General features: G+C 43.9%; 1 protein-coding gene across 1 annotated transcript; it reads left to right on the top strand.

The window, feature by feature from the left end:
• Positions 1–614: 614 nt before the first annotated feature.
• Positions 615–27,034, top strand: LOC102683281 (alpha-2-macroglobulin-like). The gene is made up of 36 exons (XM_015337550.2): positions 615–780; positions 2,275–2,455; positions 3,252–3,408; positions 4,190–4,242; positions 5,778–5,798; positions 6,216–6,384; positions 6,544–6,628; positions 7,730–7,847; positions 8,133–8,247; positions 9,272–9,381; positions 9,576–9,746; positions 10,017–10,235; positions 11,497–11,560; positions 12,283–12,428; positions 13,322–13,468; positions 14,578–14,727; positions 16,185–16,296; positions 16,611–16,728; positions 17,535–17,760; positions 18,611–18,737; positions 18,827–18,948; positions 19,572–19,623; positions 20,241–20,324; positions 20,457–20,633; positions 21,040–21,121; positions 21,558–21,714; positions 21,895–21,969; positions 22,722–22,884; positions 23,388–23,578; positions 23,728–23,943; positions 24,284–24,408; positions 24,877–24,967; positions 25,125–25,193; positions 26,058–26,163; positions 26,423–26,467; positions 26,681–27,034. Exons 1-36 carry the CDS (start codon positions 719–721, stop codon positions 26,701–26,703), a joined length of 4,329 nt encoding a protein of 1,442 aa, XP_015193036.2. The 5' UTR covers positions 615–718; the 3' UTR covers positions 26,704–27,034.
• Positions 27,035–27,190: the final 156 nt, after the last annotated feature.

Raw genomic sequence — 27,190 nt, forward strand, 5'->3', positions numbered from 1 at the left:
AAAGTTGGCTGGGTTTCAAAGCCCAAGCCTTTTTATTCATCAATCCAAAACAGGAAAACCTCAGTCCATGATTGAATTTCTCCCTGGATAATTTTAAAATGGATGTTAGCTATGGATTTTTTAATTCTTAACAGACTTTCCCCAGCCCCGGGCAACTTGGATGACTGTTGTTATAGAACAGCTTTGCCTCCCAACATAGATCACATTAAAGTGCATATCACCTCCTAATCTTTGTTAGGTAAAGAAAAGCCATTTATCTGATCCTTGACCTTAAATAAAGACATGTGTCTGTGGTTAGTTATTAAGAAAAAAACAGTTGTGGTCATATGGAGCTCTTCCCTGCCTGTGCCTTGATTCTGTCTTCACAGTATGGTGTGTGCTATGGGTTCCTTTTAATTTGGTGTGCAGGCCTTCCTCTGTGAATTCACACACCCCTAAATTGCTAATCTGGTCAGCCGGAGTCTTCACTGCTGTACAGCTGTGGGCGCTGCCCACTCATTGATCTGATTACACAGGTCAATCACCTCTGTGCCCTTGGTCCTCTGGACCTGAGGAGGAGGAGGCTTACGGGACGTTACAGAAGGCAACTGGGGGATGGGAGGAACGCCTCTTGGATAAGTGGTGTGGTCTCATTCCAGCTGGTCACTCCTGGAGCAGCACTGCCAGGAGATCTGCCTGTTTCCCTCTGCTGGCTCCCTCGCTGCAGTCTGCTGTCACCATGTGGAGGGGCTTTTCACTGGCCTGCCTACTGCTCTGTACCTGCCAGGCGTCCACACCACCGTAAGTCCACTCCTGCTGTCCAACAGGCTCTATAGATTAACAACTGTGACACTAAGAGTTTGTTACAAACTCATCTTGGTTGCTCCTGTGAAGATGCAACTTGATTTCAAAGCTGTGTTTAAAGGTGTTTGAAATATTCAAAAATATTTATTTAATTGTCCTCTTTATCCCGTCTGCAAAGGTGTGCTGCTGTTTTCTGTCCAGCACTTTTAGGGATGTGTGCTATGCTTCCTACTGGACTTTTGTGTAGCTTTAAGTGGAATGAATAGTGTTGCTGCAGTTCAGTTTTTCAGTCTGTAAACATTTTCATGGGCACAGGACATTCCTTATCTTAATACACACTTGATATGAATTGCTATGTAAATTCCAACAGCAATGATCCTGGATGCTGAATTCAGGCCAAAGCTCTGCTATAAATGTTCTCAATTGCAACGAACACAAAGCAACAGCTGTAACTCTCTGGAGGATAATAAAGTACAGGATCAGTTAGTATAACTATTGCTCAAATTAACAAATCAATTAACTACTGTACTAAGAGGATCACACTGAATCAAATGAGAAAGTTCTGAATGTAGTAGTGGCTTATTACTGAAACACTGTCACTGTGCAATGATATTATGAAGCCTTTATCGGGATATTTGTTGTAAAATTCAACTAATATTAAATTGAAACCACAATCCAATAGACCTGTGTCTCATGTTTTAATCATGAGGAAAAGTGTTATTAGCATTACAACTACTAATGCACATAAAGTCTCTAGTATGAAACAAAGACCCAAACCATCAAATTCACCAGACAGAAATCAGTCTCAGGTACAACAAATGCAACACATAAAAGTCCACAATATTTTGTACACAGAAATGTAACCTACATAAATGAATGACCAATGTCGTCTCTTATGAGTCTAAGTTGTCCAAGAATATCATTTGTCAATGAAAATTAAAGCCACTGTGATATACCTCACGATCCAATTCAAACTCACAATACTTGTATTCATTTTGTGGTGTGTTGAAATCAACAGAATATCACATAGGTAGTTAAATGTACTCATCTGGAGTACTTAAAAACTAACATTATCACAAGCGCTTAGCTTCAGTATATATATATACTGTATACAATATTCAAAATCATAACTATATATTGTCAGTCCACATATTAGTTTACTGTTCCGAATACTGTACTGTAGTTCAGATATTCCGAATCTCAGCCTCCTTCAATTTTGCTCAATCCTTGGTACAGAACTACAATGGGATCACCTGGTCTCTCACTTTGATTTGCAAGTTTCTTTGTTGCAATCAAGGAGGCAGCCGAGGATGATCTTGACTACAGTACTGGATAATAATCAGCTCAGTACAGAGCACTGTAGTAAATCAGCAAACTCACTGCAATTGACCCTTGGTGACTAATGCTGTTCTGTTCTTCAAAGACCAACGTGTGAATGAACCATGTCTGTAGCTGTGGCTGACCAGTTTGGCTTGTGTTTTGCATCTGTAGGCTCTTTATGGTGACATTTCCTGAGATGATCATTGAAGGCATTGAGTCCAAACTGTGTGCCACCCTTCTCCACCCCAACGAGACCCTGCGTCTGTCTGTCTCGCTGGTCTCCGGGCAGGACAGGAGGTTGCTGCTGGAGGAGACCACAGCACAGGGCTTCTACCGCTGTGAGCACTTCCAGGTCAGTGCCATACTAGACAGGCATCAATGGTAGGTGCCAGACAAAGTGCCAAGGCTTTGAGCCAGGAGAGGAGTGTTCAGCTCTTGTGGTATAGATACCTGCAAAAATACAGTTAAATATATATATATACAAAGATACCATTGCCAAGATACACATACCCAACTTCTAAGAACAGTATTGGAACATGACTTACGGATATTATAATACGTCTACAGCCATATAACCCTGCAACTCACAACTGACAACCCACTGAAGCTAAGCAGGTGTGAGCCTGGTCAGTACCTGGACGCTGCTGGAAGTGGTGTTAGTGGTGTTACCCTGGCGTCTCATTGGCCTTTACCTATCATGGCCTCCTAATAATCATCCCTCTGTGAACTGGCTTCATCACTCTGTTCTCCTCCCCACTGATAGCTGATGTGTGGTGGGCGTACTTTGAACACTATGGCTGTTGTCGCATCATCTAGGTGGGGGCTACACACTGGTGGGGGAGGGAAGTCCCCGTTACCTATAAAGCGCTTTGAGTGGAGTGTCCAGAAAAGCGCTATATAAGTTTAAGGAATTATTAATTATAAAAATGTGCTTCTTCAAGAACCCTGAGACGTGTCTTGCAGGGAGATGATTATTTGGTGTCAACGGCTGTGGGGGTGTATCAGTGCAATCATGTGTCTACGACCGTGAGGGTCTGTTGTGTGGTTGTGTGGGGGGTTTCAGTGTGGATGTGTGTCTGCAGACCCTGGGGGTGTATCGGTGTGGTTGTATTTCTGCAGACAGGGGGTTTGTGACTTTGTGTCCGCAGGGTCCGCTAGTGCCCTCTGACTCGATGGAGGTGGTGGAGGTACAGCTGCAAGGCGAGAGCTTCACAATGGAGAAGCGCAGTGAGGTCCACTTCCGTCCCTCTCGCTCCCTCATCTTCATTCAGACTGACAAACCCATCTACAAACCAGGACAGACAGGTACTCTCCCTCTCCTCCATGTGGGGGTGCAGGAGGGCTGAGCTCAGCCCACTGGCTCCTCACCTTCACATCTGCTGTACTAAAATCAGACACTTTCTAAGTGCACACGACTTGGCCAAAATATTAGGAACCCCCACCTATAAACTTGTTGGATCTTAACTCGAATAGGATGTGACATTCTATGGGGTTTTGAAATTAAATACTGTATATATTCTGTATATAAGCAAATATTACACTACACATAGAAATGGGTGCATTTCGTGCATACACTTACTGTTACAAACAGAATTGTATAGCCTCTCACATACTCATACGTCTGTAGACTAAAATATGGACCTGAAATGACCGGTGATCCCTTTCGTAAATCCACAGAGCTATCAGACAGTGATAGTTCTGTGTACTCTGCACAGTACACAGTGCAGATGGAGATAGTAGATGGATGTTTCTTAACTGTCAAATATTTGCTTTTAGATGCAGACCCAAACCGCACTGCAATAGAAATCCGAGATTTCTACCCTCAGCACTTGTTCACTTGTGTGAACATGCTGGGCCATCATAATGTAATATCACCACAACCATCGGAGATACTGTGCCAACAATCTTGTTCAAATCAACAAACTTGACATTCGAGCGATAGTTTATCATTAAAACTTTGATTGCAGTGTTCTTAACTTGTGTGAACTTTGCACTGGACTGAACTCTTAACGACTTTAAGACATAAAGTTTGCGTGAATTCCTGAATGTGTATTTCTATATAGTCTTGTCTTCTCTCTTTATTTAGTGCATTTCCGGATTGTTTCTCTGAATGAGAACTTTGTTCCTGTCAATGATGTGGTATGTTTCCAATCTCATCCTGTGAGAATCTCTTCACGTAATTTTTTCCTATATGTACATTGTACAAGTTCATGCCCAGATGTGGTAGCAGTAGTGTCAGAGAGAACTAGCTGGTGCCAGAGAGCCCTAACAAGGAGAGGAAGCTCGATGTGGGTGAGCGAATGAGTGGCCTAACTCAAGGATCAGTTCTGGGGCTGTTGCACGTTCGCACCCGTGTCTACATCCACGGCAGTGCTCCCATACGATGGGGCACGTCGACTGGCCAGCCCAATCACGCTGAAGGGTCTGACTGTTATCTACATTGTAGATACTGTAGAAAGTGATTCAGTTTTAGCATTTTATTCCCTTTTGTGTGTACCTTAAAGAAACCACTGTGGAAACACTGTAAATATTGCAGCCAAGAAACACTAGATTGTATTGACTATAGTTCATTTCTGCATCGTCACCCAGTTCATCTTCTCTATTTGGACGTTTACCTATGTTAACTTATAGAGTGTTATATTTATACTTATATTTGGCCATGGATTTCATTGACTGCAAGCTTTACTTCAACTTTCTACACTTTACCACAATGTTTCAATATGGCTTCTTCTGATTGTATCATGGTGTTCTAGAGTAGACCTTTATGGGGTAAGACCTTTCTAGAATCCTGCTGTACCCTAAGGGCAGGGGGAATACACACAGATGTCACAGCTACAGAGGTTTATGGTCAATCAGAGTGGGTGGGAGAGCGAAGAACAGAGGTGAAAGGAATTGCTGATGAAGGATGAAGGACCTGCCTTATAAACAGGACAAAGTAAGAGGCAGGAGCTCAGAAAGGGCTGAACAGGCTGTATGACACATGCTGCAGGGTATCCTTTAAGCAACAGGAGTAGCTGTTTAAGTTGTTATAAAAGAACAGCAGATTGTTCCCTTGATCTGGAGAAGGTACAGCTGAACAGATGTACAGTACCTCATGTACAGATTGTGGAACAACAATGCAGTTCTGTGGCATATGTTCTACTGGCAATGTACATCTGACCAGCACTGTGAGTTCATCTGTGTTAAAGATTGCTGATAGCAGTTTAGAGCAACCATGTGGACAAACAGGTAGTCAGAGCATTGTTGTTTGATCAGTGAAGACAAACAGCAGCTCCAGGTCAGAGGGTCACACTCCTCCACTGATCAATACATCAGCAGCAGAATGAGGGGGAAAAACAAACGAGAAAAGGAAAGAGGGAAAGAAATGAGGGTAGAAGGCTTCACAAAATTTGCTTGTCCACAAGGATCAGAGGCAAAAGAGCTTCTGAGAAAAGCAAAACAAATTGACCGAATGAAGGTGAAGGGAGCTGCTGTACTGCGTTCATGTTTCCTGTATGACTTGCTGTGCCAGCTGCTGCCATTCTTCTGGAAGGAGGGGTGCTGGAACAGAGAGGCTGGAAACCTGCAGGTTCACTGTGTGTACAGTGCAGAAGCGAAGTACTGCGTGTTGTATCTAGTGAGCTAATTGGTGAAGCCAAAGTAAACCTGCTTATGTTTGTGTTTTTCTTTTGCAGTACGACGTTGTGGAGCTGAGGGTGAGAACCACTGCGCCTTAGACATAATAGGACAGTATTCCAATGGAGGAGATTCCAGACTTTTTCCAAAATCTCATTTAATCACCTTTTTGGATCCAGAGGTCACACAGACCATAACTGATGGGGAAATGAGTGCTAAAATCCTACATTGAGTTGGGCACTAGAAATCACAAGAGGGTAGTTTAAGAGGGTAAACAAAGAACCAGCATGTCCAGGAATTTAGTTTGAAATGGATTAATCTCCTAATGAAAGTAAACAGATCCCCAGGCAGTGTTCTGTGACCTGGTCCTTTCCTGATTAGATTCTCACATCTGCAAAACCCCTTCAAGGCTAAAGAAGGGAAGCCCAGATGAGGTCACATGTGCTGCTTGTACCACTTTGACAAAGCCGCCCTGACTTCTCTCTCTAAACCCCCAGGACCCGGCACGCAACAGGATCAGTCAGTGGCTCAAACAAACATCCAATGGGAGCATCTTGCAGCTGTCGCTCCCCTTGAATCCAGAAGCCCGACTAGGCACATATACCCTGGCAGTCTTGGAAAAAGGAAGCACACGAGTTTCCCAACACTTCAAAGTCAAGGAGTTTGGTAAGCGCCTGGAGCTGGGCACCACACTCCTCGGGCTGAGCTTGGCCTGTCTCCTGCAGTGGAGGCGACAGAGCTGCCTCACAGACGGAGGTAAGACCATGTGGGGGATGAGATCTCAGAGGCGACTGTAACACCGAATTCTTTGCCTCCTGTTCGCAGTCCTGCCCAAATTTGAAGTCGAGACTCATCTTCCGGACTCGATCTTCATTTTGGACACTGAAGTCACGGCTAAAATCTGCGGCAAGTGAGTCTGAATCCTCAATTATGGCAAACGTAAACTTCAGAAGTATTATAATGGATTTTTTGGATAAAGAATAAAACAATATAATGTATCTTCAGTAAGTTAATGTTTAAAACATTGATCATTTAAAGGAACCGGTGTTCTGGGTTTCTAGAACCAATGTGTTGTTCATTCAACTGTCACTAAATAACACACAGTTAACAGGGAAAATGCAACAGTACAATTTCTAGTCAAAATGATCATGGAGGTGGGAACACATGAATCAACAGCCTTCTTAGATGTGGAAAATGAGCAAAATATTAATCCAAATCACTCACAATTAGGGAGTTTCTAATTCCAACCAATGACTAACACACAACAGAACAAAAAAGATTTTTAGTAGCATTTGAGTTGTTAGTCTAGGACTCCAGGTGACAAGAGAACAGAACGATAGCTGAACAAGTGAGCAAATTCACAAAACTCAGCCAGAAGACAGACTGAGAAACTCCTGGGATATATGGTGCCATTTTCTTTGCCTATTTCCCTTTTAATGTTTCACTTCTACCTAAATTCCTTTTCCCTTTTTCCATGTTTTCTGCACTAGTACTGAATGTGTTCTACCTTTCCCATTGTCTACATTAAATAAAAGAAGCGAAAGTGTTTCAGTAAACACTTTCCTGAAGTGTAACATCGTGCTGTAGTTTCTTTACTGAAGAAACAAGTGTACTTGTGTGCTGGCATGCACACATTGACCCTGGGTCTACACATTTCTCTTCAGTGCCTTTACTTGTTGACAGTTTGTCTCCCTTCATTCTTACTTCTCTCTGCTTGTCTTCTCCTGCACCCTAGAGATGCACATTAATAAAGACCGTTAAATGACAGAACGAGGTAACTACTGTGGGTGCAGGACTGGAAGGATCAATTCTACAGGCGCTGGACCGGTACTGACCAGTGGTGCCCTGCCATGAAAAGAGAAGATCATCCCTGTCACTTCCCAGACAGGCTGGGAGAACTACAGTCCCTCCTGGCACCGGCTGGCATGGGCAACACTGGAGCCCACTAGGAACTAGAAGCAGAGCAAAGCCCAATATGTGAGAGATGGTTTTGTTTCCTGTCCATTTGCAGGTACACATATGGGAAGCCAGTGTCTGGCACAGCAAAGCTGGAATTGTGCCGGAAACGTAGTCAATATCAACATGACGTTATCGATAATGTGACAATCTGCCGCACAGTAATTGATGAGGTAAGTTCATAAAAATGACCAGAACGTGCAGCAGGTATCTGAATTATCTGAAGTTCATACTGGCAATCTAATAAATTCTTAAAGCAAGGTTTTGAAGAATATTGGAACTTAAACATGTTTAAAATGTTATTGTTTTATTTTTACATACAATAAGTGAGAAAAAATATATAACAAAGTTGTACAATCCTAACTATCCCATGAAAAGACTTTCTGAATCTCCTCATCTGGTATGATCCACAACTCTGCTGGGGTTTGTAGGATGTCAGTGTGCGTTTGCTCTCATAGACGGACAAGACCGGCTGTTTCTCCTACACCTTCAACGTGACAGAGTTTATGCAGAATGAAGGGCAGCTCGAGAACAGGCTTCGCTTGTACGGTGAGCTAGAGGAACACGGAACAGGTGGGGAACTTCGACAGCAGTGATCTCTGAGGCACACATGGTTCCTTAGGGCAGCAGAGAGGAGTCGCAGTCCGATGCCTCTTCGGAATTACAGGACCTGTCCAAAGTTGTACCAACTTGTCGCTCTATCTCAGACAGCTTCATGACACCACGTTCATTCCTTGCTAGTTTTCGGTCTTTGCAGTGAATTGCTTTGATATCAGGTAGCAAAGCTGACAATGTTATGCTACTGAGCCTTACGTTCAGGACCATGGAGCTCAGCTTGCAATTCACCAAATGCAGAGTCTCAGAGCCTCGGGGATCTTCGGATGGTGTCAGGCTGCAACGAGGGGTATGGGAGAAATGGTTGCAGGTTAATTGAAGGATTGATGGAGACAGGCATGAAGGAAAAATGAATCGGTAGGCCGCTTGCAAGCCATGGAGAGGGGAGAGGTAACAGATTGCCTTGTAAGCATCGCAGGAGAAAAAACAATGAGCCGTCTGCCTAAGAGACTGAGACTCCCAGTGAAAATGACTCGAGCTGAAGTTGATAAGGCCCCTGCCAGTAGGATGGAAAAAAGAGGAGAAACAACTTCCTTCGAACAGAGAAAATAAAGGTAGCAGGAGAAAATTTCGCTTTTCATTCAGGGCTCCAGTAAAAGGACTTGGGCACAGTTCCCAACATGTCAGAGCAATGGGATGAGGAGAGAGAAAGCCTTAAATAATCTGCTCCTTGAGAATAATTGAATTATTGGCCGCGTGATAGAAAGCGCTGGTTGCCAGTGACAGTGCCGGGATGTGAGCCGCCATCAGCCCGAGCGTAACAGAAACCTTGACTGCCACATCACAGTCAGGTGTGTGAGCCCTAATCCTCAAACATCTGCAGGAACAGGTCTGCTGGTGGTTCCAGATAATCCAATTTAAAGCCGATAGGTGGGAGTATAAAGAAGCTATCTGTTACATCAATCACTGGCATTTGAAACTAGCTCTCGTTAGCTCACCGGTAGGACTGCCACATGATGCTGTCTGTGTGCTCCATTTCCAGGAGTGGTACGGAGAGGAGGTGTTGACACACGCTTCACCCACCTGTTGGGAAAGGTTGAGTTCCTGGATACCGCCAAGCACTATGAGCAGGGGATCCCCCTACAGGGCAAAGTGAGTAACTGCAGTGTTTTCTGTTTCTCGGGGTCCTGTTACATCAAATTCATCATATTTCAGTTTATAAAAAAAAATATTTCTTTTCTGCAGCCCTGTATTTTGGCACTCCGCCTGGGGTTGTCTGGCTTTCTTCTATCACGCTGGGGCAAGTGGACAAATTTAAAAACATAAGGCCTTTCTCTTGTCCTCAGATTAGAGTGGTGCGGCATGACTCATCTCCTGTTGCCAATCACAGAGTCTATGTAACCAGTGAACGTTCCTGGCCACATGAAATTCTACTGAATGATACCACTGACAGCCAAGGGATCGTTCACTTCTCTTTCAACACTTCGCAGTGGACACGTTCAACAATATGGCTGGAGGTCAGTGCTGTTTATCTTGATGCTTGATTCTAGCCACACACCCAGATGTTATGAAGTCACGTCTTCATCCTTGCTTGTGGAATCAGCTCAGCCTGAACCCCCTTTACAATGGTGGCATTCTGACGGACTGCCTAGTAGATCTGTGTAAAAAGTCTCACTGTTTCTCAGGAATGAGTGAACAAGAGCAGACACTGGCAACACCTTGCACAGGGTGTGATCAGCACAGGAAAAGGAGAAAGGCCTCTTAGACTCTTCTTTGTTTCTCTGCAGGCTAAATCCTCTACAAGCCCTCAAGACCTTTGGGCTCCCGGGTACGAGAAAGGCAGCCACTCTGTCACACGCAGTGATAAACCAAGTAGCAGCTTTATCTCCATCCAGAAGATTGATCAGACACTACAATGTGGGACACAAGTGGCCATCAGAGCCCAATATTCTTTCTTTCAGAAAGACATTGAGGCAGATGTCGGATCCATTGACTTTTACTACCTGGTAAGTCGTTTTTTTGAGGGCATAGATTAAAATGTGAGGTCTTCTTTCCTTCTCTGTTTTCAGAAAAAGACAGGCTGAGGTTGGTCCTTGGTATTCCTGTATATTTCATACACAATCCTGGCCCCTGTGAAGTTAAAGGCAGGAGATCCTAAAACAGTTACACGTCAGAGATCTGGGAAAAGGCAGGACCCCATGACAGTGGGACTTGAATACAGAGAACACCTGTCTATAGTACAGCTGTGGCTGTGTATGACAGCACATGCCTGAGCAAGAGCACGTAGAGGTGTAACAAGGAAGGACAGAGCTTGTTTTGATTCTGAGGTCCCATTATAATTTTTCCTCTCTGTCCAAGTTAAACTTTAAAAAGGTTTTCAACATCAGATGTTTGATGTGTACGACACACAATGTGAGTGTCATGTTAAGCTGAGCATCATCAGCACAGCAATGAAAGTTAATCCAGTCTGTGAAATATACTGGCCAGCAGTAGCATGTGGAAAGTACAAAGAACTGGGCCAAAATTTAAAACTCCACATGCAACCACTGACCAAAAGTCTCTCCCTCCAGTTTATTAGGCAAATGATTATATAAGACAGGAACATGAACATGACAATGCCTGATGGTCCCACCAACACTTCAAGACCATTAACACAAATGAAACACATGTGCCAATACATCATCTCTCACCCATATTAGAGCCATCCCCATACTATTATTATGTCTGAAACTAGATTCATTACAATATTCTGGATAACCAGAAACCCATGGAGGTGCTGAGACATAGTTCCTTCTACAGCTTTCCACTAAGAATGCTAAAAGGAGATTTAGACTGGACTACAGGGTGGGCTTAAGGGGTGAGGTCTGCAGTCCTGAAAGAACTAGGAAGACACCGGAGTTATGAGCAACAGATTTACAGGTACTTGTTTTTAGCTGTAGTAGGAATGGCATTTAACACACGCTACGACAGTCCTACTGAAAAGGACAGCTCTTGTTCCGATGCTGAGACAATTTTCTCTAAAGCTTGAGGAGACAGGGGCAGAGTGTGGGAATTTACATCACTGTCATTACTAACATCCCATCTGCAAAATCAAATGAAATCACTCAGCAATACAGGCAGCAGGACACATCCCAACTCTAATGGCCCAGATCACTCACGAGAGACTTTAAGCTAATATATTACAGGAGATAAGTAATTGTTATTCTGTGTTCTTGGTCGAGCAGCAGATGAGTTTGAGTTGAGCTTCTCTCCTCTATGTGCTGTCAGGTGGTTTCCAGAGGAGCCATTTCAATCAGTGGACACATGGTGGAGCCCCTGCTGGCAGGTTCAGGTGTGTTTGTGTCGTATTCGCCCCGACCCTCACACTGGTCTCTAGGAGTCAGTTAATCTACAGCCAATCACTAATCAGCTGTTTCAAAAGCAAAGTGTTGGGAAACAAATTGCTAAACAGAGGACCAATAAACACTGAACTATTGCTAAACAATTACATACATATTGTATTTCTAATGGTGTTCTGAATGCTTGAGGTTTGTGGGTTGTGTGGATAACTGAAGGCACCCCGTTATTAGGGTGTCCTCTGTTGGTCTGAGACCTTGTCCACCAGTCTGTTCTCTGGCTGACAACTCTTTTATAAAACTGTGCTATAACCAGCTCCTTCAATTTAAGCAATGAGAAGTCAGGTTAATATTATAGGTGGAAGACCTGCGCATGGAGGACTTAGCATTCTGTGTGAAAAGCAGCATAGTGATCTACCAGGCTGTATTCCCACAGACTTCCAGAGTGTCCAAAATTTTAAAGAAAAATCAGTTAGGTACTTTTCAGAGAAATTCACACCAGCAGATATCCATGAGGGCCCACCAATGGTGCACTCAAAAGTGAACATCGCCTGGGTTGGATGGAATCTGTCATGCTTGGCTTTCAGAGCAGTGCTGATCTCTTCTGGCCTGCTCAGTGCCCCATGTCATTGAGGGCTGCTCGACGTCTCCCAGTGATGCAAGTGCAGTCAACTCCTCTGCTCTGAAGGGCCTGAAGTGCCTGTGGTGTCTGTTGCAGTGAAAGAAGGGGAGGTGTCCTTCATCCTGCCTGTGAGCCATGAGTTGTCCCCGCAGGCTCATGTCCTGGTATATGCTGTCCTGCCCAATGAGAGAGTCCTCGCACACAGCTCAGACTTCCAGGTGGAAAAATGTTTCAGACACAAGGTAAATCTTTCTTACAATGGCTACCACAAGTTTTTGTTCTGTACTATATCATTGTGCAAGTCAGCAGGTCAGTGGTGTACCCGTTTGTTTAAAGTTCTGTTCATTAAATATCACTGCAGAGACATCATTTTTTACACTTTTACATTTTTTAAGAGAATAACAATGAATGTAAGAAAAAGAAATGAAAAATGGAATTAAGGAAAAAAATAAAAGAGTGAAAGTGGAAAGAAGAAAAAAAAGACAAAAAACAAGCAAAAAAAATAAAACCAAAACCAGGTACAGTCGCAGAGTTTACCATTTAAAGGCATAAAGGTTATAGCATAGCTATATATAATAGCTTAGGAGTATATACTGAGCTCCTCTTTTAAACCTAATGCTCTCAAAGGCTTATCCCACAAATCTTTAAAACGGTCCAGCTCACCTTTTAGGATGAATCTTAACTTTTCCAAAGAGATCAAGTCTCTTATTAGTAATTCCCAGAGGGCTGGAGAGGGAGGCTCGTCACCCACCCACCTGGTCATGATTGCCTTTCCTGCCAGCATCAGAACAGGCTGGACTACTTCCCTATGGTTCAGCAGCTGAACAGGCAAGACTCCCAAGATGCACGTGAGAGGATGAGGATCTAACTGTATTACACAGATCAAAGATATTTTTTTACATACCTCCTACCAGAACCTCTGGACATATGTACATTCCCACAGACAGTGAAACAGTGTTCCAATCTGGTGTACCCATTTTTAACCTTAAAACTTTATCCTAAATCCTACTGTGTCTTTTCTCCTAGAGCTGCAGGAGCCTGGTACAAGCTGCTCCTGATCCCTTTTCAATTGAACTCTTCTTCTGTAGGTTCTGTGTGTGTGTGTCAGCTTTTCATTCCCATGTTTGTGCCTCAGGTGTCCCTGAAGTTTGCGTCCCCTCAGTCTGTCCCAGGAGCTGACACTGCTGTGCACCTGAGTGCCCATCCTGGGTCACTATGTGCCCTGAAGGCCATTGACCGCAGTGTGCTACTGGTGGAGCCAGAGCAAGAGCTGACTGCAAAAGTAAGACTCACGACAGCACACGCTGTTTCTATGAGGGTGACACACTAGTACTTCTGAAGTCATGTTACTGCTGGACCTACTGCTGGTCTCGATTTACACATTGTTGAAATGACATCTTCAGTTGCTGCTATGGTGTTGTCCTACTTTGAATCAAAATCGCACGTAATTTCTAATTTAAGAGCTAAGACCTAGAATGTCACCTTGTGTAAGGGAGCAACTGTCCCTAGAGTAGTCACCAGAGGGGAAGAATACCGTACTGCCATTTCTGCTGTAACGTGATAGTTGTGTTCCTTGAAAACATTCCGTAATAGAAACCATTGATTCAATGGGAAGGTATATTTTCTTAATATTATTAGTTTAGATTTTCTCCACAATGTGTTTATGGTGATTTTATATAGATAGAAAGTGAAATATTCGATAAAGAATAAATTGCACCCACATTTACATTGATTAGCCATGAGAAATAGCACAGTCTAGGAGGGCCAAACAATTTTTTTTAGATTTTCGCAACACTAAACATGACTAAGCCCAGTAGAGTGAATGATACCACTTTCATTCCTTTCTCTTGTATTGTTTCATACATCAAGCTGTTGTTCCAGAGTAAAAGCTTTCCTTTCCTTTTCACTTGCACCACACACCCTAGCCACTCATTGTAACAGCAATATTTATATCAATGTTTTCAGACAATTAAAATATGGTAAATGAGCACAGATACATAGCTCTGACTGTTGTGTACATGCAAGTATACGGTATTTGCAAATATTGTAAGAGTTTACCATTCTAGTTTTCATCTGTTTCTCTACAGATATGTAGAGAATACAGGAGAGGGCATCGAGTTTTGTAGTGAGATCAGACAATTACAGTATAGTCTAGTATAGGTGAGAGACTTTGACTAAATTTAGTTTCAGATCAGGTTGTATGAGAGGCACTGATTGTGTCAGTGCACTGGCGGAAATGGTATTAAAATAAAATTAACAACTTGGGCAGCAATAAAATATGTTTTTTTTGGACTACCTGTGTATTTTATACTGATTTCTGACATCCCTTTAGGCATTTCTTAATGTCAGACATTTTTAATCTCTTGTTTCTCCATATTTTCCCAATATCAGATCTATGATTCACAGCCTATAATTGCGGTCACCTATAATAACCCCTACTATTACGACAAGCCCAAAGACTGCCTGCCGGTGAGAGTGAAGAAACGTTCTTATATAATACACGACCCGGATTCACAGAGGAATGCTAAAACCACTTTCAATGTAAGCATGTCGCCTTCAATAGCATAGTATAATAGTAAGGAATAGTAGTCCTTGACTGAAAATCTCGCGGAGAAAAGCCAGGCTGACTGCAGCAGTAAAAGTAGTAAAAACTTTAAGAAAGGTAGACTGAAGTACAGCATGACACAGCCTTGTGAAGAAATGTTCAAAAAACTATGAAAGTAGTATGACTGGCACACAACTCTGGTGAAAAATAGCCTTTCAAAAAACAAGCAATTGCTTGTGCACTCTTCTTATTACGGAGCTGAATAAGAAAATTTAGGGGAGTTTGAAAATAATGAAGATCTGGAATTATAGAGCTCTTAAATCACTTAGCAATAAAAAATAGACTCTGTCGTTTAACACATTGCCAGCATTGAAGTGAGCAAAGGTACCAAGTTATGCTGCTAAATTGCTAAATTGCTAAATTGCCAGCAGCCCTATCACCCTGCAGCTCCCAGCTGGCCGCCCACTGGAGCTCAGCAGTGTGAGCCTGGCCAGTACCTGGAGGGGAGACCTCCTGGGAAAGCTAAGGTTGCTGCTGGAAGAGGTGTTAGTGGGGCCAGTAGGGGGCGCTCACCCTGTGGTCTGTGTGGGTCCTAATGCCCACGTCAAGTATAGTGACAGGGACACTATACTGTAAAATAGGCTCCGTCCTTCAGATGAGACATAAAACTGAGGTCCTGACTCTCTGTGATTAAAAATCCAAGGGTATGTCTTGAAAAGAGTAGGGGTGTTACCCTGGTTTTCTGGCCAAATTTCTCCCTGGCCTTTACCCATCATGGCCTCCTAATAACCCCCATCTCTGAACTGGCCTCATCACTCTGCTCTCCTCCCCACTGAGAGCTGGTGTGTGGGGAGAGGACTGGAGCATCATCCAGGTGGGGCTGCACACTGGTGGGGGTGGAGACCTGTAAAGAGCTTTGAGTGGAGAGTCCAGATAAGAGTACGCACGTACAGTATTATTATTTTGGAAAGTGAAATTAAAAGGACTGAACTTGTCAAAATGTCCTCTACAGCACCTGAGGATCAGGACAGTTGCCTTCCTTAGCATAGTGTAATAGTAAGGAAAGTCCTTGAATAGAATTCTCTCAGAGAAAGCCAGGCTGGGTGCAGCAGTAAAAGTAGTAGAAACGTTAATCGAGGTAAATGGAGGTACAGGGTGATGCAGCCCCTGGGAATGGTCAAGGACTATGAATGCAGCATGACACAAAGGTCCTGATTTGCATAAATAATCACGATAAGCATCTTCTTATTCATCCTGCTTATGAAGGAGATGAAATAAGTAACAATTCTGTGAGTTTGAAAATAATAAATAAAGGTCTAGAAACGTGTTGTTCTTAAATCACTTAGTAAAAACTAGGCTCTGTAATTTAATACTTTGTCAGCAGTGAAAAGAGCTAATGTTATTTTGGAACGTGGTATTAAAAGGACTGATCTCCTCACATTGTCCTCTGCAGCACCTGAGGATCAGGACTATCACTAATATGTTTCTGCAAAAGCCTGACTGCCTGCTATTCAAGGGATGGACTTTCTATAACCAACAATATAGAGAGTATGGTTGGCATGGTGGTAAGCATGGTGTTTACATTAATCTTTGATGTAACAGCTGGTGATTACAAGACCAGCATGGTTAAACTACCAAGATCACTACACCTGGGAACATGTGAAAGCAGCACTTCTCTAAAGATAAAGGAGTGTCCCCAGATGTACATGTGAAACGTACATGAAAGTCACTGGATTGCTTCATATGCATCCTTCTAGGCATAAAGAACAGAGCTGGGAAAACACAGCCAAGGCTGTTAGGAACTCAATACAAATGATTAATGATCATGCCTAGTGTTATACAAGTCTCTCAGTGCTCTGACCTCATTTCTTATCTTTAGGTAGACTTTTATCACCTTCAATAGAAAGACTCATGATGAGCCCTCAGCCAATCCCAGTTGTGGAGACGGTCAGAACATTCTTCCCTGAGACCTGGCTCTGGGACCTTGTCCCAGTTGGGTGAGTGCACTGCAGGACTGTTCCTAATCCTGGCTGCAATGGTCAACAACATGTTCTGTAAAAGCATTAAGCTGCTTGTGTGTGAGAGCTCAGGCATTGATATCCAAGCATTCATCTGCAGGGTTCTCAGACAGGCACATGTTTAGATGCTTTAAAAGTCCACCCACACTGAAGTTTATAGTAACTTCAAGGTTACATAGGTCACAGGCCCTTCCCATTCAGCATTAATAATAATAATAATTGCTTACACTTATATAGCGCTTTTCTGGCCCTTCTCATTCAGCATTAATAATAATAATTGCTTACACTTATATAGCACTTTTCTGGACACTCCATTCAAAGCGCTTTAAAAGTAATGGGGACTCCCCTCCACCACCACCAATATGCAGCCCCACCTGGATGATGCTCCAGTACTCTCACCACACAACAGCTAATGACCACAGAGTCAGGACCTCAGTTGTATGTCTCATCCAAAGGACGGCGCCTGTTTACATTATAATGTCCCCGTCACTATACTGGGGGATTAAGACCCACATAGACCACAGGGTGAGCGCCCTCTGCTGGCCCCACTAACACCTCTTCCAGCAGCAACCTTAGTTTTTCCCAGGAGTCTCCCATCCAGGTAGTGACCAGGCTCACACCTGCTGAGCTTCAGTGGGTTGCTAGTTGTGAGTTGCAGAGTGATTCGGCTGCTGGCATTAGCGGCCCACGACAGTGGGATACCACAGAGCTTGGATTTGGTGCAACCACTTTGATACAGGTCAGTTAATGTCTATACCTGTCCCATCTTGACATCCTCTCTACAGGGAGTCTGGCTCAGCGCAGGTTCCAGTCACTGTGCCTGACACCATCACTACATGGGAGGCTGGGGCGTTCTGCTTGTCCCCAATAGGACTGGGCCTGGCCCCCTCTGTCAGGCTCACCACCTTCCAGCCCTTCTTCGTGGAGCTCACCCTGCCCTACTCCATCATCAGGGGAGAGCGGTTCGAGCTCAAGGCCACCGTCTTCAACTACATGTCCAAGTGCATCATGGTAGAACCGCCCTTCCCTACAACTACACCAGGGCTTCTCTCACACCAGACCACTCTCTTCTGATCTGTCCGCTAATTTCATTATGATATTGATCTGAGGACCTTGCAATGATAATACTGTGAGCTAATGTTTTTTAGGTGAAAATAATTGCTCTCACTACTCATTGTGGCTCAAGTGCTGCTGCTTTAGCTCGGCTTTGCAAAGGATAGGGTGCAAAAGGTCAGGAATCCATCCCAATCTCGTTCACACACATTTGTCTCGTCATTTTTACATTTAATATTGAATACGAGAACAGTGTACATGGTGGATCAGGAACTGGAAGAATGATGTGCTGTGAAGTGTGGGTAGGATCTGTAGAACGCAAATTTCATTTTTCCATCTGGTCAGTTAGGTTAAAGTAAGGATTCATCTCGCCGGCATTGGTTGGCCGGTAGATGTTTAAATATTGCGCACCACACAGACATGCAATGTCTATAATGGAAATACACTCAGGATCTGCATTAAGGTAAAAGAAAAAAACAGCTGAAAACATTAACTTATGTTTAATACTTCTAGATATTTTTGTGTATCATGTGATTTTATGAACTTTCTCAGTTCTGCATTAAGGCTTTGAGCCTTGTTGCACTTGTCTGAAACTCACCCTGTCTGCAAAAGACTGTCCAGGTTTTTACAGAACCCTAGTGTGTACAACAGAATTCCCGTACACTGTATGCTCTAAATGTTCAAAAAAGTCATTTAGAAATACGAAAGCGTTAATCAAAGCATGACAGCAGCATAAACTAGAGGACAGGTAACATAAATTGGGCCAGGTGAGTGAGTGGGGAGATGATGTGCTGACCTGTCACTCCAGGTAAAAGTGAGTCCAGCCCCATCCTCTGACTTCACTCTGGAGCCCTGCCCAGGGTGCGAGTATAGTTCCTGCCTGTGTGCCAGCCAAGGAAAGACCTTCCGCTGGACCCTGGTAGCCTCTGTCCTGGGTGAGTTACGTCTCTACTGCTGTGCTGTGAGTTCCTCAGTGACTGTCTGGATCCTGCTGGACAGCTGTGCTGTGAATCTGCTTCTCTAGGTGCTGTGAATGTGTCTGTGAGTGCAGAGGCAGTTCAGACAGAGATGATCTGTGACAACGAAGTGGTGTCGGTGCCTGAGCAAGGACGCATCGACACAGTCATACAGACTCTGCTGGTGGAGGTGAGGGCCTGCAGCTCAGCTTGATATTGTCCTCTAGTATGTTCTGCAGAGCTAGCATAGCTATCTGGCTGTACAAACCTGTGAATTAAGTTCAAACACTTAAGCATCACACTTTACTTAATTACAACACAAACTTTACCAGATGCTTATTACTTACCACAGTTCAGTGGATCAATGAACAACATATATATATATTTTTAGTTCCACTGATCAGCAACAGGAGAAAAACAGAGATCAATGGTCAAATATTGCTAACTTCAGACCTTTCTGAACACTGTGGGTTTGTTAAACCATACTAGAAAAAACAGGTAGTGTGAAGCACAATCCCTAAATGAACAGAGATGTGGAAAAATAAAACCCTCCTTTTTAATTTAACTTTATTTCACTTAAACCTGATCAGAAATTCTCTCTAAGAACAAGAGCCTATATGAAGGCCATGACAAAAGTATAATCACTATATGTCGACAGTGAAAACATTACATCATTTTGAAAGGATTCAAAGACCAGGGAGCCAAACAACTGACAACCTGTCATGAAGTGCAGAAGATGCACACGTGTCAATACACATGAAAACTCCAGTCCTTCAACACTCTTGATTAATAGATTTTCTCCTGCATCCACAGGCTGAAGGAACAGAAAAGACTATCAGTTACAACTGGCTGCTGTGTCCAAAAGGTGAGTCTGTGAGATTCACTAATAGATCAGGTTGGGAGTTGCGTCAGCATGGGTAGGCTGCAAAGGAACAAGTAATAGGTTTATTCCATGATGAAAAATAGCAGAGAGAAGAGAGAAAACACAACGTTTCGGCCGTGGAGTTGAGTAATCCACGGCCACACCTGAAGAAGGCTCCACGGACGAAACGTTGTGTTTTCTCTCTTCTTTTTTTCGGCATGGAATAAACCTCTTATGAGATTCTCTAATGTCTGACACTGACTTTCAGCTGCCTCAGCTTATTCATGGGAGTTTGGTTAAAAAAAAACTTCTTAGAGAAACAGTGCAATGCACAAAAACTCTTTCTGACATGAGAACTTTCAGAAGTGATTGTGGCTGTGTGTTAGAACTGATAAATACAGAACAATGTATTTCTCTGGGACTGATGAGAAGGAACAGCAGTTATAAAAGAACAAGAATGAACACACCTCATCTCTTTCTCTCAAAATCTCCAACCCGTTCTCTCTGCGTCTTAATGGAAATCCAGAGAGACTTGTTTACACATGTCTCCCCCTCACCCAGTCATCCAAGCTACCCCTTGATTGCTCTTCCCTGTACCTCACTGTCCTGTCCCATTGCAGGCAGCCTGGTGAAGGAGGAGGTCCAGCTCCAGCTACCAGAAGACATTGTGGAGGGATCAGCCAGGGCCTCACTCTCTGTTCTGGGTAAATACAGTATAGAAAACAATCTAATTTATCACTCTTTAGCATGAACACGTGATTAAATAAACTTTGTCCTCAGCAAATTATTTTGTCCTGACAGAGCAACCCTCCAATCCCTTGTTTTTCTGTGTACAGGAGACCTGTTGGGCCGGGCCCTACAGAACCTGGACCGACTCCTAGCCATGCCCTACGGCTGTGGAGAGCAGAACATGGTGCTATTTGCCCCTAACATCTACATCCTAAAGTACCTGGAGAGCACAGGTCAACTCACACAGGAGATCAGGAACAGAGCCACAGAGTTCCTGAAGAGCGGTAGGAGGGAACAAGCTGTCGATACAGAGAAGACAAATGTTACCCCTGAAGTTTGTGGAATAAAATTACAGAATAAACAAATTTTCTATCTCCAGAGTTTAAAACTGGGACCTATATAACTGAACAAGACTACTCAAATTTATCACATGGATGTATGCTTTCTTAATCATTTGCAATGCAAATAGCAGACCATATTTGGATCTTGTGACCCTACTACCATTTGCATTGTGTTCCAGCTTCTCAGTTCCCTAACTTATCCTTTAGTGAACTACCAATTTATTCAACTGAAGTTATTCAAATTGACCATTAAGATTTCACTGTAAGGAAAACCACACCAAATTCTAATCAGTACAAGTATCAGATTCTTCAATAGCTGCGGCATGTCTTGTTTCTCCACCTTGGACAGGCTACCAGAGGCAGCTCAACTACATGCGCTTTGATGGCTCCTACAGTGCCTTTGGGAACAGTGATGATTCTGGAAACACATGGTGAGCGGGCAGGAGGCCAGGCAGCCCTGACACACACAGACTCACCTTTCATCCTCTCTAGTCGGCAAGAAAGATGTCACTTAAAATTCTTAAACTGATTTTATTTTATGTTAGTCAGCATCTGAGTCAAAAAGTAATATAAACATTTCTATAGAGTGTTTCATCCCGAAAGATTCCCAGTCACACCACACATACTGTAGGAGGGGCCTTCTTCATCCATCATTGAAGTGCAGCACCAACCTGGACAACACACAGCGGCCCCACTACACTGCAGTCAATACAGAAACATCACTAATGTGATCAATCTGCTAAGCACAGACTGGCTATGGTGTTTCTGCAATGATAGGTCTGCATTGCTTAGTCCTGTAAGAGACCACCTGTGGGGGCTCCATGCTGAGCTACTGAGACTTTACCTCCAACTCTCTCCTCTCCTCAGGCTGACTGCCTTTGTGATGAAGTCCTTTGGCGGAGCCCAGTCCTATATCTACATTGACCCCAACATCATCTCCAGCACCATGAACTGGCTCACCCGTCACCAGCAGCCCAATGGTTGCTTCCAAAGTGTGGGCAGGCTCTTTAACAACAGGATGAAGGTGAGGGAGAGAGGGGCACAGAGGGTTAAACAGCTGGGAACGTGTGCCCAGGGTGTGCTATGCGATAGAGTTGTGTGGAATACTGCATGGACTATTTGTGATAGTTGTAATTGACATGTGGTGGGCTGTGAATCATACGATTGTAAACCTGTGTGTCATACAGTGAGGTCTGTGTTTCAGGGAGGTGTGAGCGATGAGGTGACCCTGACTGCCTACGTCTCTGCAGCCATGCTGGAGCTCAACATGTCTAGGACAGTGAGTGACCACGTGCTCTCCACCTGTTCTGTGTCGGCCTGCACTGCACTGACACTGCACAGACACTGTAGTCCTGGTTGGGTCCTTGCCTACAGGACTGTGAGGTGGAAGCCAGAGTGAACAGCGCACACAATACACACAAACTGCAGCCAACTCAAGGACAAGGACCTGTTATCAATCAATTTGTACAGTGACCCTGTGGGTCAGCTTTATTAGTCCATATGTAATTCATGGCAAGAGTACTCTCCTCCCCTCACTGCTCACGGGTCACATACTGGGATTTGAAAATGAACAACACCCCCATATATTTAAGCCCTAATTTATTTTTTATCATTTCCTATAAACTATATTAAATTGTGAGGTGGGCCGAGTCCACACAGTGTCTTTTCTACTTACTCCTGCTAAAGTTAATTACATCAAAAACAAATTGATCCTTTATTCCTTAGCCAAAAAAGGGTGTTTCTGTAGATCATGACTGTCATTTGTAGTGGCTTTATAGCATGTTTCATGTCTTTCCAGGGAATTTGTTCAAGCTGCTAATTTGCTCAGTCTAAATTGAATCATGTAGATAAAACAACTTATTAAAATAAAGCTGAAGGTTCCACCTTCCTAGATGTCATTCTAGCCACAGCCCCATTGTAGGCTAGCTGTATAGACTGCTCCAAGACCCTGCCTTGGAAAGGAACAGCCTCAAGCAAAAGCTGACTGAGCGCGTGTGGGTCAGGGAGTCACTGAGCTCTTCCCTCTCTCAGGACCAGGTCTTGAACAGCAGCCTTTCCTGCCTGCGCTCTGCCACCCAGAACCTGACCAATATCTACACTGCAGCCCTGCTGTTCTACACCTTCACTCTGGCCAGGGACGAGGACACCAGAGCACAACTATGGACCGAACTAGAAACTCTGGCCAGCAGAGAGGGTACAGCCTCCTCCTCCTGCAGCTCGGCACCCTTCTCAAAATGCACAGACACCTAACGGTGGAAGTACACTGGGAAGAGCAGACACGCACTTGCACACAAAGAGCCGAGTGGGGTTTGGGCTTTTGATTTGAAACTGGAAGGTTATGGGTTCTCTTCCCAAGCGGGGCACTGCTGTTGTACCTTTGATTACCTCACAAGTGTGAAATGTCCAGCTCTTTATGTAATGTAGGTACAAACTGAACTCTCTTTTGAGAAGTGTCATACAAACAAATTCAAAAAATCTAAATGCAAACTGAAATGCATACACTGTCATGTAGACACACATAGTGAAGACTCATTTATTGTTGAGGATGAAATCCTATTCATTATTCCCTATTTACAGGTTATTAAACCTCTAGCCAAGAACCTGTTTAGTTTCTAAGTTTTCAGCATGACTTGTCCTTGGACCCATCGCCATCCTCCTCTCTTCCCTGGGTAATTGACCTGTTTCCCTCTCCCTCAGGAGATACTCTGCACTGGCCTCAGTCGGCCTCGGAGGGTTCGGATTCCTTGTCAGTAGAGATGAGCTCCTATGTGCTGCTGGCTCTTCTTAGTCACCCACCGCTGTCTGCCTCAGACCTGGGCCGGGCCTCCAAGATTGTTAGCTGGCTGACCAAGCAGCAGAACTCCTATGGAGGGTTCTCTTCCACACAGGTATGGATCTGTCGGAATCATCGAGCTCTGGATCCCACTGATCTCCTGGGTGACTGGGTGACTCTCCAGTGCAGTGACCTGAGACCCTGTATTGTGTAGCGTAAGGGTAGCACAAGCAGTGATTGTGTTTGGTTTGTGCTTGTGCACAGGACACTGTAGTGGCTCTTCAGGCACTCTCTCTCTATGGGGCGGAGGCTTTCAGCAAAGAGGTCTCCAGCCAAGTGACAGCGCAGTCCACAGAGGGGGACCTCCACCAGTTTACTGTGGACTCCAGCAACAGCCTGCTGTACCAGGAGAGGGCACTGCGAGATGTCCCAGGGAAGTACAGTGTTGAGGTGCAGGGCACAGGCTGCATGTCGATCCAGGTCAGTTTTTATACATCCTAAATGTTCCCTCATCACTAAGATTTTGAGGGACTACAAAAATGACACCACTCTCAAATCTAAGCTTAACTCTAAAATGAACAAAAACATAAGGGCAAGGTCCTCAGATCACTTACCAAGTAACAACCAAACCAGATGCAATGTGCATGCCTAATACAACATAGGCTAGAAGAACAGCCCTCTTAATTTCATCCTGAACCACATCCTTGATCCAAACCCTAGCCAATATCCCCAAAGGACACAAACACAGGGCACTTATTGTAAATGTCTGGAAAGGATGAAACTGTGCTCCTGTCTCCTCTCCCCTCCCTGCCTTTCTCAGGTGGCTCTCCACTACAACATCCCTCCTCCTCCTGACTTCTCCACCTTCCAAATTGCAGCAGAGTCACAGATGACATGTGACAGTGGCACGAGGAGCAGGCCACTCACTGCTGTCGTCAATGTGAGGCAAGTGCACGTTTCTGGTCTCGTGAGGTTGTGGCGGTGTTCCCAGTACAGCAAATGCGATGATCGGTCAAAAGTTTAGTGGGCATTTCAGACCCCCGTGGGGTTACCACGCCCTGCAGGTTCCTGATTGGTTGGTGAAGGTGAGAGGTGAGTAACAATGACCTCTGACATCTAGGACCGCAATCCAGATGTTCCCAAGAATCTCAGACAGATACTGTAGTTTCCAGGACTGGCCATTGGTCATGATAGCCAAGCACGGCTGGGCGCACCCCCATTTGGGAGCTGCACCTTATCTGAGAGAAAACACCTTAAATCACAACTGCATGAATAGATTCTCTGTGGCTGCACCACAGAGATGAGAAAGAGAGATGAGGCCTCATTTAGGAAAGCACAGCAACGCTTAATTTTGACTTATTAATAAGCATTGGCGCTACATTCCAAAACTATTTTTTCCTTTTAACCCCACAGCTACAAGGGCCAGAGAGAGAGCACCAACATGGTGATTGTGAACGTCAAGCTCCTGTCTGGGTTTGTCTTTGACAAAGACACTCTGAATGAGGTGAGTTCTCCTCCCTGGTGCCATCTGTTTCCATTATTTTTCTCCTGAGTCAGTACAGAAGCATAAGAGTGCTCTTACTCAGTTTTCAAAATGAGACCCTGGTGCACTCCTCTCTCTTTGCCTCTCAGTCATCATGTGATGTCTGTTTCTCCCACAGTTAAAAGGAGCCCCGTATGTGAAGCGTGTTGACACTGAAGATGGTCACGTGATCGTGTATCTAGATGGGGTGAGTTCATACCACCTGGAGAACATCATGGGCAGCATGGACACCATGTCCTACATTATTATTATTCAAAAACTATGAGACAGAATTGCCTGGACAAGCACCTGACATTTCATACAGTGTTACAGACAGGTAGCAGAAATGAACTGAAATGAACTCGCTAGTCTTCAAGTGGTGATTCTTACTGCAGTCGTGCTGCCCTAGTAACAATGGTCAGCCCTGAGGATAAGAATCTCAGGTGCTCACGCCCTCACAGCCTCTGGTTTCAGTTCAGGCAATGCTGTGCCCTTCGCAGTGCTTCTGAGTCATCAGCTGCTGAGCAGGCACAAGCATCAGTGTGGTCAATGACTCAGGAGAATCAACCCAATAGCATGTCTTTAAAGGACAGTACGTCCATTTGACAGAGCTCAAAAGCCATTCTACAAAGCTAGAGATTCCAACCTGCAATGTAATGAAATAAAACATCATAGGGTACATAATTCTACATGGTTTATGTACTGAAACGGTGGTATAACAAAGCTCATTCTATCAAGGTGGCACTGTACTGGAGATCCTATTATTGTGAAGCTGATACTCTGGCTTCTTTCAAGAAAAGGATGACTAAGATCCTCAGATCATTAGCTTCTAATTAACAAACAGGTTAAATGGACAGAATGGCCTCCTCTCATCTGATCATTCTTATTACAAACCTGACTAGGAACATGACACAATTTAATCTTCCTACTTATTCCCATGTCTCTCAAGACATTAGCAGGAATGTTACTAGATTTTTAATTTATAAAGCATCTTTCGGCTTTTGCATTGTTCTTCATTAAAATGCACCACCAAAAGTGTCAGCCATGCCAGTCATCTTTTTCTCCTTTGCAGCTTCATAGAGAAAAGTCTCAACAGTACAGATTCAGAATGATCCAGGAGCACCCAGTGAAGGGACTCAAACCAGCTGTGGTCAAGATCTACGACTACTACCAGACAAGTAAGCATCCTCTAATGAGAGAATAATTGGCCAATTGAATTGTTTATTGAAAAAGGCCCAATGGCATGCTCTAATTTTACTTTTCTTGCAGTAAACCTTAAGATCTGTTAAGACTACTTTACTGTCTGGGTGTCTGCAGCATAGTCAGCTTATGATGTGGGTCTGAGTGCGGAGAAATATAATGTAAATAAAATATTAATTTACCACAGTAAATTGCCAGAAGGTCTGCCTCTCACAGGATGTTCATTGTATCTTCCAGGTGAGCAGGCTACATCAGAATACACCTATCCATGCCCTGAAGAAGGTAAGAGCACTCATGCTCCACCAGGGGGCACCATTTTGTTGTCCGTCCCTTGAGCACAGTGATTTCTGTGATCTGTCTGTTTCTGATGACTGGGAGATCGAGTTAAAAAGATGCAGAGCTGTCTGTTATTATCACCACAATCATTGAGTTAATTAACTTCTATCACTTCCTATCAACTTGAGTTACACACTGAGTCATGTGCTCTCTTGGCAGATCATGAGACCAACCAGATTTGAGAAGGAGCTCCAGGAGACTGCCTCTGGAAGGGTAAAGAAACAGATGTGTCCAAAGCATCAGAGCACAAACCACAAAAGGATCAGAATTTTACACGACCCGGCAAGACTGCTTGAGCTACGATCTTCAGTTCATGTTTTCGTTAAAAGGAAAAAACTGACCTTGTCTCCTGGGGCTGTACATTTGTCCTACGAGCAGTGGACATTGAAGAGCTCTCTGAAAATGCCAACGGGCACCCATTAATCTGAAAACTCTTTATGCTTTTTTCTGTTTTCCTCTATTTTGGTATCAATTTCTAATGAAAAATAAATTATAATCTAGTCATGCATTGCACACTTGAGCCTCTGATTAACAGGATTCTTCCAAATGAAAAGGTTCTGCTTTCAAGGTGACGTGTTTGAACCAATCCCGATGCCGAAAACACCAACTTCACAGAATTCAAGTACCAACAATCGGAAAGAAAGCACTTTAGGACAGATAGGATAGAAA

Source organism: Lepisosteus oculatus, chromosome 23 (genome assembly GCF_040954835.1).
Source record: "Lepisosteus oculatus isolate fLepOcu1 chromosome 23, fLepOcu1.hap2, whole genome shotgun sequence".
In the NCBI taxonomy this organism is placed as follows: domain Eukaryota; kingdom Metazoa; phylum Chordata; class Actinopteri; order Semionotiformes; family Lepisosteidae; genus Lepisosteus; species Lepisosteus oculatus.

Excerpts from the sequence above, each read along its gene's own strand:
- LOC102683281 (XM_015337550.2), top strand. The coding sequence starts at position 719 with ATGTGGAGGGGCTTTTCACTGGCCTGCCTACTGCTCTGTACCTGCCAG. Across the intron at positions 11,561-12,282 it reads GCCCCTGCTGGCAGGTTCAG|TGAAAGAAGGGGAGGTGTCC; the intron begins GTGTGTTTGTGT and ends TGTCTGTTGCAG. Across the intron at positions 20,634-21,039 it reads CACAGAGTTCCTGAAGAGCG|GCTACCAGAGGCAGCTCAAC; the intron begins GTAGGAGGGAAC and ends CACCTTGGACAG.